Raw genomic sequence first — 12,455 nt, 5'->3', positions numbered from 1 at the left:
GTGCGGATGCCTTCACCAGGGAGATGTGGTTGATTCCTCCAAAACCTTACAAAAATGTAGAACAGCCTGGATCTGTCCCTGGGGCTGTTGTTCAGAGCCTGCAATAGACCAGGCTGTCTCATCAGGATAGGCCTGTTTCTGCCAGTGTTTCCCACAGCTGCCTCGAAGCATGCTGCTCCAGTTCTGTGCTCCCATTGTAAAAGGGATTTGGGGTCAGAGGTTACCTTGGGATGGCACATTCTATGGCGCTTCTTTTAGGAGCAGTGTTGCTCCTCCCATGACCGGGGAGGATGGTGGTCAACTCAGCTGTGTGTGGTACTGGGGGACTCAGAGCCAAGAGACTTCTGGTAGCACCTCTCACTCTTCTCTATGGTGATACTAAGCCTTGCACCTGCCTCTCATTCACTGGCTGTGTTTTGACTTGGTGAGGTTTTGTCCATGATGCACCTGGAAGTGGGCTCAACTATTGTGTGGTGTTAGAAATTTAATCTGCTTGCTGCTTAGAGAACATTGTTTGGGAGTAGAAGCCCATGTGTTGCATGATTGGCATAGATGTTGGTACTTCAAACAGGTTTTGGAAAAATGGGATTAAAAGGTAAGTTTATTAGTGCAGAAAGTTGTGGGGAATCTGTGCATAGTTTTTTTGACAATATACGTTTTTCCACAAACTTAGACAAACCTCGTAAGTGGACATGGAGGGCAAGATTTTACTGACTGCATGCACAGCAAGAGCCTTGGGCAGTGCAAGTATTGCAGATGATGAAACAGATATTTCAGAAAGTGAAAAGCCCTTCCAAAGGGGTTCCATAGCCTACCTCATTCTATATCCTCTCTGTAAGAAAATTTAGGTTTCCTGGCTGAATTCTACATCTGTGCAGTGTGGAGAATTTTTCTAAATGTTGCCAAATGGGATCTTGAAGTTAAAGTTGAACCAGGGAAGCCTCCTAGGGAACCAGGCTGCTGCTTGTATTTTAGTGAAAGAGAGAGGAAATTCATTACCAAGATTGAAAATGTGGTTTGCATGCTAACTCCATGGGGGGATAATAGGCCTTCCTGGGAAGTAGGAGGGAAGCTACTGCTTATCCTTTGTGGTTAAGATTCCTTGGCTAAACACACACACTTCCTGAGAGCAAACCTCTCCCCTAACCAACTCCACGCTCCACACCCCCCCCCATCATTGCTTTTTCTTTTTCTTTACTCTCTCTCTCTCTCTCCTTTCTCTTTCCTTTCCTTTCTTTTCTTTTCTTTCTCTTTCTCTTTCTCTTTCTCTTTCTCTTTCTCTTTCTCTTTCTCTTTCTCTTTCTGACTTAGTAAGGAAATTCTCCTTCAAGGTCAAATAGGTGCAGTGAACAGAAATTTTCAGCCCAAGAAATATCTCAGTGATGTTTATGATTTTCTTTGTTGGTGTCATTGTGTTGACAAAAACTATTATTTAAACGTTCCATAGGAACACCTAGTTTGTTTCTTTGAGAATCCAAATCGAATGGGGGTAAATTCTTCTGAGAGCTGTTATTTAGCAAAACATTGTAGGTTCTGGGCTGGGGCTCTGCCTGCTCTTGGATTTTACTCAGTCCTCATTGCTGTGAAGGTCCTGCAGAAGGATGCTCCTCTTCATGAGCCTGCATCTGTTTGGGTGCCTCAGTCTGTGACTCTGGAACCTGCTGTTCACCAGAAGTTGGCTGCATGCAGGGTTAGCCATAGCAGAGTCAGAATGTGATTCTAAGTCTTCATTTGCCCTGGGTTCCCAGAATGCAGGATTCTCAGGTTGAGGTGGAAATGCCCCAGACCAAGGGCAGCGAGCTGGTTCCTCACCAGCATGGTGCCCACGACCAGTCCTGTGCATCCTGCTAGCATCCTCACAGGGGGAAAATTGTAGGGTAGTTTTAGAATCACAGAACTTGGGCACAGAGATCAGTGGGATTCCCAGTTTTTCTGTAACCTCATGCATTACCCTGCTTGCCACTGAAAAGTTAGGAAGCACAATTCTGCTTGCAAGAATGACCTTTATACTTTTTACTTCTTTTATTATAATTATTTGAAAGGCTGATTTACTAGAGAGACATGGAGAGACAGAAATCTATCCCCTGGTTCACTCTCCAGGTGGCTGCAGTGGCCTGTGCTGGGTCAGGCCAAAACCAGGAGTTTCATGCCTGTCTTCGTACATGGATATCAGGGTAATCCAGTCATTCTTGGCTGCTTTTCCCAGGCCATTAGTGGGGAGCTAGATTGAAAGTAGGGCGTCTGGAAGTGGAACTGGTGTCAAAAGTGGCAGCTTTACCCATCATGCTGGCTCCCGTAGCTTGCGCTGTTACTTCAAAATACTGCCACTTAGTAATGCTCTCAAATAGGCATCTGGGAAAGGGTGACTCACTGTTTGAATGTTCTGCCTGGCCTACCTCATCCTGATCCAGATTTTCCATGACTTCCTTGCATCTCTAGAGCTCTTTTGGGACCACCAGAAACAGAGCCCAGGCAGCACACGGTCTTGGTGGCTTTTCTGCACCTCCCTATCCCCTTCAAAGCCTGCGTCACTGCAAACAGCTCTCTTTGGCCTACGCCCAAGTCCCAAAGGACACTATGTACTTACACTGCCCTGAAAATATTTGCAGAGAAAGGGCGTTGACAGACGGGGTCATGGCTGAGGGTGGGCCCTGTTACTGCCAGAATGAAGGCATCAGCCGCACCTCGTCATCGGCCTGCAGCAACTTCTATCTTCACTCCATGTAAATGTTCTTGCCTGTCCCCACCCCCTTTCTCCTTGTTGTAGCATCCCTGTCCCCTGCGCCAGTGAGCATCTTGGCACTGGTCCCTGTGGCTGCATGTGACTGCTCTGGACAGGGCTGACCTAGTGAACACAGGCAGGTGGTCTGTTGTTCCCCAAGGCTTCAAGGGTGGGAGGGCCATGGTGCCTATCTTGCATTTCAGCTGTTTGGGTGCATGTCTTGAGATGAATTTTAAGGATTTATTAATTAGATTCACACAAGGGAACTTGTTATCACTTAATTACCCTTGTGCTTATTGTATGATGCTGTCAAAAGGTATCTTGTTTTCTTGAGTTCACATTTTGTTTCCTTCTGTGTGACTATGTTACAAATGAAGTCCTCTGGAGGAATGCATATTTCTTCTGTGGTTGCAGTCTGCAATTTTGCTGAAGGCATAAATTCAAGTGCAAGTACTCCGGTGAAATTTCATTGAGAAAGGGGGGTGGTGATTGGAGGCCGGGCTGTAGGGTAGAGAAGGAGGAAAGAAACTGAGCAAGACAAGGTGGGGGTTATGGGGAGAGGAGGAGCCACGGCTGAGAAATAAACACACAACATTCTGTAGACAGACAGATAACAGAGCAGATACAATGACAGACCTGAGGGCCCCACCCTCTTATACCCAACATTGCTCATCTACCTAAGATGCTTTCACATGTATGCTGCTTCCTGCCTTTGAAGTTCTTGCATTGTCTGCCTTTGGGTGCGCTCAGGCTGTTGAGCAGTCTGTCTTGGAAAGGGGAAGTTTAGGTCCTCTAAGTGAAGTGGTCCTACTGCATAGTGAGAAATGGTGACTTAACACCTAGCTCTGTCACCTGCTTGCTGGTCCACCTGCACACACCTCACGGGCTCTTTCCCACCCACGGAGTGCTGTGGCAATTCAGCAAAATGTGGTATGCAGGCCTGTTAGAACCACTCCCAAGAACCACTGGCTGTTACTACTGCCATGTGTGTGAAATGCTCCTGGAGGTTGTGGGATCTGTGATCCTCAGCAATTGTTACGGCGCTGTTATGTTTTTGTAAATACTGAAGAGTCTGCCAGTTCCTGTCTGGGGCTTTTGGCCTTGACCTCTTTACTAATCCACAGCCAGCAGAAAAGATGATAGGTGAAGAGTGGCACTTCTGGCTCCAGTTCTGCCACAAGTGAGGAGATGATTTTCTCTGGCTCTCTTCTCTCTGGCTGGAAACTCAGGGGTTTGAACAGGGCTTAGGCTGTCCGTGGCATGTGTGTGTTAGGATTTAGCTGATATTTTGCCTCCACGTGAAGACTTGAGATCCTTGGAAAATTGGGATTTGGTGGTACAGGCACTTCTGGAAAAAAAAAAAAGTGTGTCCTGATAGTTCCCAACCCCTCAAAGATGAGTTGGGGCCCAAGGGGGCGGAGCAGTGGTCTGTGACAGCAGAGGTGTTGCTCTGTGATTAATCTCTGAGCTGTGCACTTCTCCTTTGCACACTGACTATATATCTGGTATGTCTCATACAAGGGAATTATAGAAATTTTGTGATAAAATGGAGTTAAAGGATCATTTTTTTGCACAAATTTTGAAATCCATGCCTGTTTGTTTTTCTTCATAATACATATGAGCTTCTAAAGTCTCTTAGAAATAATGAGGAGGGAGACAGAAGGAGAAGAGATGAGATCTCCAGTGCTATGTTTATGATCATGGCGATCAGCATGGTTTTATCTTCTCCTGCGGGCAGAACAGTGTTTAAAAGGAGTCATCGTAGGGCTGAGCTGTACTGTGGAGCACAGGCTGAGTTCAGACAAGCAAGCATTTCCTCCTTTGGGTCCTGATCTGGTAACGAAGCCCTGAGTCATCAGTCTCCCAGACTTAAGCCGATGCCTGCGCAGGCCACACCTGACCCTCATGTCCTCTGTCTTCCTCCCCGAACTCCGCTGTCTCACTGACTATCAGATGACTATCAGATGACTATCAGATGCTTGTCACTGAACCTGGTATGTCCTCGCATCAAATTCACCTCCCGTCTTTCCCCTAAAGGCCTCCCAAACTCTTCTCTGAGGGTTGCCCTCGTAGTCTCGAATTGATTAGTGCAGATGTTAGAAGAATGCAATTTTCTAGGGCACATTTGGATTTGAATTATTTTGTTTTATTTATATTTTTAAATTTGGAATGTTCAGGAAGCTACTTTGTGCTAAGAGCTTTATGGGGCTCTCCTATTCACTAACTGCATTGGGCTATCCCCTTCCTATCCTGATCTTTTTAAAAAGAAAATTTATTTATTTATTCATTTATTCATTTATTTATTTGAAAGGCAGAGTTAGCAAGAGGGAAAGATAGAACAAGAAGTCTCCTGTCTGCTCATTCACTCCTCTGAATGGCCACCATGGCCAGAGCTGAGCTGATCTGAAGCTGGGACCCAGGAATTTTTTTCAGTATCTCCCATGTGCATGGCTGGGGTCCCAATACTTGAGCCCTCTTCTATTGCTTTTCCCAGGCCACCAACAGGGAGCTGGATTGGAAGGTGAGCAGTCAGGACTCAAACTGGTATCCCTGTAGAATGCCAGGATTGTAGGTGGAAGCTGTAGCTACACCTTTTCCCAGAACTATCCAGGTCCTTCCTATCATAGCCCTAATTAATAAAAATGAACGGAGCATGAACAGACAAGTTTGCTTAATGACCTGTAAATACAGTCTACTGGTGAAGAACACGAGACAGACACAGCAGTGCAGTGGTTAAGGCACCACTTCAGATGCTCTTGTCGCACATTAGAGTGTGCCCGAGTCCAGCTCCAGCTGAATTTGGAGCTTGAGAAAGGTAGGTGGAGTCGGTGACAAGAAAAGACACAGACACTCTCACTTGGTGCCTTCTTGCTACAGCCCAAGAAGAAGCTGTCCTTTTTATTTACTCAGACACAAGCCTCTGCACAATTGTTTGATTGTTCTATGTTTATTTCATGACTTAGTGGGTGTGCACAGATATTTCATTATTTTACTTTTTACTTCATGGTCAACCAGGTGCTCTTTAAGATAATTCTGTAAGTTACTATAATCAGTTTCTTTAAAGCAAGCCGTTATTCATTCTTCAGAAGTAGCCATTAGGTGGCAGCCAGAGCTCCAAGGCCAAGGCACAGATGGTTGCCTACTAATCAGTAAAACATTCTTACTACATTTTATTTTCACAACTTATGTATCATTTAGTGGGAGAAATTCATCAAAAGAGAAAAAAAACAACAATTTAGGACAAAAAGTTTCAAACGTTAAATCCCCCTACAACTGCAGACTCTACAACCTCATGAACAATCAAATAGTAATCAAAAGCATATCTCTATGATGTTAATATAATCACCCTATAGTTCCCCTAGTTAAAAAATTATAAACGTGGCTAAAACAGCTATATATTCTATGCTCTAAAGAGTTGCAAGCACAGGCTAACCTTTAGGGTCACAGTAACTATATTTTTGCCATAGCAGGATAGCCTTTACTCCCATCACTTCCGTTAGTTTGTAAAATTCTTATCAAGCCATTTCCCAGAAGGCATGCTACATATCTGGGCCGGATTACAGGACAATGGGTAGGCACACAATAAGGTGTCCAGAAATGGCATGGGCTTAATTGTACTCCTGTGCACAGTTAAAGGCCCACTCACCAGAATATTATCAATAACATGAACTCCCAAGTTCACATCAGTTACAAAAGTCATCTGACAGTAGCAAGCAACAATGCCTCAATAGATTACAGAATTCTTAGTGGGGTGCTTGAGTGTCCATGCAAAAAGGGGGTGAAAACGTGTCAAGGTGATCAGAGAGAAATCCGCTGGGCCCTGCCAAACAGCTGGAAGCTCCCATGGGTCCTGCCAAACAGGGGAGCTGTTCTCTTCACATCTTCGTGTAATCTACACCTACTGCATGGACCCCAGCAAGAGTGCCTGTTTGAGTCCTGGCTGCTATGTTTCCTGTTCAGCTTCCTGTAAATGTGGCTGGGTAGACAGAGGAGCATGCCTCAGTGCTTGACCCCTGCCATCTATGTGGATGACCAAGATGGAATTCCTGACTCCTGGATTTGGCCTTGTCTAGACCTAGCCGTTACAGGATTTTTGTACAATACACTAGAGTTGGAATCAATCTCTCTCCCTCTCTCTCTTTTTTTCTTTCACCCTACCCTTTCCTCCAAATCCCTCCCTCCCATGACCCCCTCTCCTTTTATCCTTGCCTTTGAAGTAGGTAAACAAATCTTTTCTTAAAAAATCTTTGTTTTATTTATTTGAAAAGCAGAGTTAACAGAGAATTCTTAGATCTGCAGGTTCACGCCTCAAATGGCCACAACAGCTGGGGGTGGGCTAGGCCGAATCCAGGAGCCAGGAGCTTCTTCCAGTTCTCCTACATGGATGTAGGAGCCCAAGCATTTGAGCCATCCTCCACTAATCAAGAAATAAGTATATTTTAATAAACTAAAAGAACCCAGGCTTTGTGGTTAATAGATAAACCTATGTACAGATCCTGTTTCTACCCTAATGGTGTAACCTTGAGTAAGTTACATCGCTGCATCTCACTTTACTGATCTGTAAAATAGACATGCTGTTGATATTGGATATGACTGATGTGGGGATTAACTGTCCTTACATTTTAAGACGTTCTCTTGCTCATGGAACATAGGAAATACCTTGATGAATAGTAACTGCTACTCAGGCAACAGCAGCATGGTGCAACCTACACAGAACACCCTGTTCAGAAGTGTCCTGCACTTGGGTTGATGCTTTGCCATTACTGTCTTGGAATTCTCAATAAGCTTTGGACACTGCAAATCATGTAGCCAGCGCTGCTACCACTAAGCTACAGTTGACCTCTACTCACTGACCTGTCCCATGTCTTAGATATCTTTATCCTTTTTATTGCTTGCCATTCTATTGTGTGATGTTTCGTCCTGTGCCCCTGATCCCAGCCTTGGTAAAAAGAAAGGGTCATTGTTTAGGGGAAAGAGGAGTGATTTATGATTTGTTTCACAGGGTTATTTTGTGTCCTGTACTTTTAGAAGTCACTTGTTACTGGTCTTGTTCAGCATGTTACTTCTGAAATCAAGTAGTAAAAGTGATAACGGACCACTTTGGTCTCATGAGTGCTGTGTCCTTCAATTTGATGGGTGTCACCTCTACCTTGTCCTTCCCCATTTTCTCGTTGTCACTGTTGTAATCAGTGCCCCACTGTTTCCTTTCATCATCTGTGTCATAAATTGCCCTGGTATGAATTATCCCCTAGGTTATCCACCTATGATTATTCGAAGAGTTTTACAGAAACATACTGTGTCAGTTGGGAGTGGGTGACAAGCTAGTACAGGTCACCAGAGGTGTGTTTCCCCATTCCTCTTCCATGTTTGGGTCAGCTGTTTGGGCTCTGAGTTGAGTTTGGGTAAACTGTGTGACCTTGACCGAGTCTCTAGCAACAGGGATCTCCATGTTGTTGACTATCAGTATTAAGATTTGGTCCAAATTCAGCATTCTTAGACTAGCGCATGAGCATTATTTGCAAAGTAGTGACATAGGGACTAAAATGTTTCCTGGGAAATGAGGAAGGGCAGTTGCTGCATATGAAATAGACAAGTGTTTGGAGTCTTCTTTCTTTATTGTGAAAATTATTGTGGCCTGCTGAACCTCCAAATTGTAGAATGACACCTTAAGACAATAAAGCTTGTGGACTTGATGCCCAAGTTCTGAACTAAGGGTTCAAATCGCTACCCAGTCCCTTGTATTCACCAGGCATCCTGCTGAGCAAGACTAGCCTGTAGTTTGGTGGGACCCTATGGGCTAAACAAAGACATTCCTAGTTCAGTGTCACAAAGGAAGCTTCAGGGGGCTGATCTTGGAATGTGGCTTAGGATGCCCATATTAGAGTGTCAGGTCTAGTCCTAGCTTCTTGCTCACAATCCAACTGCCTGCTAATGCATGCTGGCAGGCAGCTGATGAAGGTCAAATGCTTGAGCCTCTGCCACCTGCAGGTGAGACCTAAGTGGAGTTCTGGGATCATTGCTTCAGTCTGGTCCAGTCCTGACTGTTGCAGCCATTTGGGGAGTGAATCAGTGGCCATAAGATCTCTTGTTGTCTCTCTCTCTGACACTCAGCCATAGTTGAAAATGAATAAATGAAAAGTAAAACAGAGAAAAAGAAAGGGAGTTTCACAGATGTTCCAAGATTGAGACCCAGTTGAGAAGTAAAGTTTAGGATGATGCTTTGGAAGCTCAACATGATTTGGTTGCCTGTGAATTATGTAGACATGATCAGCCAGAATACAGAAAAGCACAAGGGCGCTGGCAATTTGGGAGCTCTGAATGTGAACTTAGCTTTTTCACTCAGTTGTTGATGGGAATGGAACTTGTTCCTGTGTAAAAGATATGTGTGTTTTACTGTTTCATGGACATGTTTTGCTTACTCATCCAAAACAATCTAGTAGCCCTTTGGGCTGGCAACTGGGGATTTCTTAGATGATGTGTTCATTCAATCATGGCCTTACACTGGGAGTCTTTGAGCACAATGGATTCTCTGGGACCAGGTGATTTATTATTTGTACATTGTGGAAGCCAAACCATGTCATGGTACTGAGACTGGGGTCACAGTAATGAAATGGAAAGTTCTCTGAGTTGGGTGTCATTCAAGTCCTGTGGGTGATGCTAGACACCAGTAGACCCCTTTGCTGAACCTTACACTGATGCTGTTGCCTTTGTCTTACAGGTGCTCACATCATGCCGGGCCTTCCTGCTGACTGCACGTATCCCTACCAAGGTAAGCAGTGATGGGGTTCCCCTTCCCATGCACACACACTGCCCACCCGCATGTATGGGTACCTCCATGTAGACATTTATTGCAGTTAACCAGCACTCATTCCCACATTAGACCAATGGCTTCTGCCAGCATGGCTGGAGTGCTCAGCCTGTCTATGTTTTCTTCCTTCATTTCTGAAAGCCCCCGCATGCTGTGCTCCTAAACAGTTTTACTCTGTTTCCTCTACTGCTGAAAAGACCTTCCAAGCAAGCTGGTAGCATATTCTGTGCTCTGTGTCCCTGAGGCTTATCAGTGTCATGCATTTTTTCTTCCTTGGCTAGGACTTAGTTTAAACCTTCTTTAAGCTTCCTCATATTCCTTTTATAATGTTTGATCATTTTTTCTTTTATAAATTCATTTATGTATTTAAAAGGCAAGGTTTTGGGGAAGAAGGTAGGCAATGAGACAAAGAAAGAGATCTTCCATCCACTGGCTCACTTCCCAACTGCCTATAAAAGTTGGGGCCAGTGCTGAATGTGGAACTCCATCTGGGTCTCCCGTGTGGGTGCAGGGACCCAAGGACTTGGGTCACCTTCTACTGCCTTCCCAGGTACATGACCAGGGAGCTGGATTGGAAATTGAGTAGCTGGAACCCATCCTGATGCTGGGATGAGATGCTGCAGCTGCAGATGGTGACTTGACCTGCTACACAGCAGTGATGGCCCAAAATCTTAGGCTTTGAGATGGGAGAAATGACCTTCATAAACCTGAAGGATGCTTTACCCATAGCTGCCTCAGCCATGGTGGATGCATGGACTTAAGATTGCCTATGAAATAATAATGGCACTGCTCTGGTCTTTAAAAAGCTGTGTAGCATTTTTTCATGAGATGTTGCCAACTATAATTTGAATGATTATTTCATGAATTAGGCATAATGATAGCTTGTTTATTGATAACAAAAAGTGGTTGACCATTTTTATAGAATATAGACTGGTAACAGAAAATAGGACATTTTCCCCCAAAAGATGATAATCATTAACATTTACAGAATATTGTTTTAGTAAGTAATTTAATTCTTAGAAGAATTTTCTGAGAAGTGTAAAGTGTGTCCTGTTATTAGCTACATTTTGTAGAGGGGAAAGCTGAGAGCTAGGGAGGCTCGAAACTTGGCCAAGGTCAGAGTACTAGGGATTGTGTGATCCTTTAAAAAAAAATTAAAAATTTTATTTTGACTCCTGTTTACATATTTGAGAGCGATGCATGCCCATGTGGATCTCTGATTAGGATGAGGAGGATACAGGTCTGGAGGGAGGTGGATAGGACAAATGTTTTCAATTTTTTTTTCCTCCTGTGTCCACAGGGAAGGGAAGAGGAGGGGGCCACTCCTTGTTGTCAAACTACATTTGCACCTGGGGATAGGGGTGGTCTTTTGGTGACACCTTACAGACCCTGATATTGGGAAGGGTGTTCTGAAGGTGTTACTTGAATGGCTTTGATAGTTCTGAGACATCATCAGTTTATTTGCACCAGGGTTGAGAAAATCTTTCCAAGGTCTGTTGGCTGACCAAGTCCACCTTAGTGCTTCCAGAGACCCAGTAATGTGTTGCAAAGCCTGGCCAGAATTATCCAGTCTGTTCTGCTTTCCATCCTCTGATGAGGCACTTGTTATCTTCTGCTGCCTTGATGAGCTGGCTGTCTTGCCCCCTTGTGCATTTGGTATGTTGTCCACTGTGTAGGCATCATCAACTGAGGAGGCCCAGGCTCAATACACTCTAAGGTCAGACCACATATGTTAGGATTTTCCTTGTGGCTGGGTTTGAGTCCAGCCATCTGGTTGGAAAGTCTCCCAAGAAACCTCACCTGAGGTGACCTCAGACCTGACTCTTGTTTGTGCCAGCAGGTGCAGGATCAGGTTCGGTCTCTTACCTGCACCAGGCAGTGTTCATACCAGTGCCTGGTCAGGTCTTCCCTTAGCCCCATCTCTCACATGACCCAATGGGTGCAACAGCCCAGCCTGCCACAGGCCAAATCTTCATGCACATAAGCGGGTGCCAACACCTCGTTAGGGCAACCCCCAATAAACTCTACCAAACCTGTCCTCAACACCAGTTTTTACATGTGTTGACATGTGCTGTGGCCTAGCCTCATTTGTCCTGCATCCCATCTGGCTTTCATGCATACTTATGACTGGTTTGGCTTAGCTCAGCATAGTCTACCCCCGGACCAGGCCCATGTGTATGCTGGCCTTGTTCAGCTTGGCCCACTCCCAGCCCTGGCTCTCATGCTCACCAGGAGGGGAATCCCTATACTTCTCCCACCAGGCCCACTCCCAAGTCTCAGACCTTGTACCTGCCAGGGGGTACTGTGGTTCAGTCTGACATGACTGGTACCCATTCCCAGCACTTACCAGCAGGTGCTGCAGCCTAGCTCACCCTTGCCTGCCCCTAGTTCCAGCTTTCACACTCACCAGTGAAAAGTAGCAGCCCAGCAAGGGAATCCCTGAAGTTCCACATCAGGCCTGCTCCCAGTCCTCAGTGTTCTGTGTACTGGCAAGTGCTGTGGCCCAGTCTAAGATCACCTATGCCAAGACTTGGCATTCACCAGCAGTTCTACAGCCTGACTCAGCCTGGCTTGTTCCCAGTCTCAGCTTTTGTTGGTGGATACAGTAGCCTAATTGAGCCTGGCCTACCCCTAGCCTTCATATGAACTGGCAGGTGTTGCAATCCAACCCAGCCTGGCCCGCACCCTGTCCTTCCTCTTGTGGGTTCCAATGTGTGCTGTGGAGTGGCCCAGCCCAAGCTTCCCTCAAACCCAGCTCACACATAAGCTGACAGGTGCTGCAGCTCATCCTGATGTGACGTGCTCCCAGCCATGGCTCTTGTGTTCACCAGAGGGAGCTGTGGCTTAGCAGGGGATAGATGTGTGATTCTAATCAGAGAGGTCTGGACACTGAGCCCTTGCATAACTACCCAGATATTAACCTCT

The 12,455-nt window shown here is 45.4% G+C and overlaps 1 protein-coding gene across 5 annotated transcripts in view; it reads left to right on the top strand.

The window, feature by feature from the left end:
* CARMIL1 (capping protein regulator and myosin 1 linker 1) overlaps positions 1-12,455 on the top strand; it is a 323,242-nt gene that overhangs the window by 134,538 nt on the left and 176,249 nt on the right. For all 5 annotated transcript variants that reach the window (XM_058667065.1, XM_058667059.1, XM_058667053.1 and 2 more), the window contains exon 3: positions 9,441-9,491. In XM_058667065.1, coding sequence (XP_058523048.1) covers positions 9,441-9,491 — 51 coding nt within the window. The remainder of the gene's footprint in view (positions 1-9,440; positions 9,492-12,455) is intronic.

The sequence above is a fragment of the Ochotona princeps genome, chromosome 1 (genome assembly GCF_030435755.1).
Source record: "Ochotona princeps isolate mOchPri1 chromosome 1, mOchPri1.hap1, whole genome shotgun sequence".
In the NCBI taxonomy this organism is placed as follows: Eukaryota; Metazoa; Chordata; class Mammalia; order Lagomorpha; family Ochotonidae; genus Ochotona; species Ochotona princeps.
Note: the sequence above shows the minus strand (reverse complement) of the source record. Positions and strands in the feature narration are given on the sequence as shown.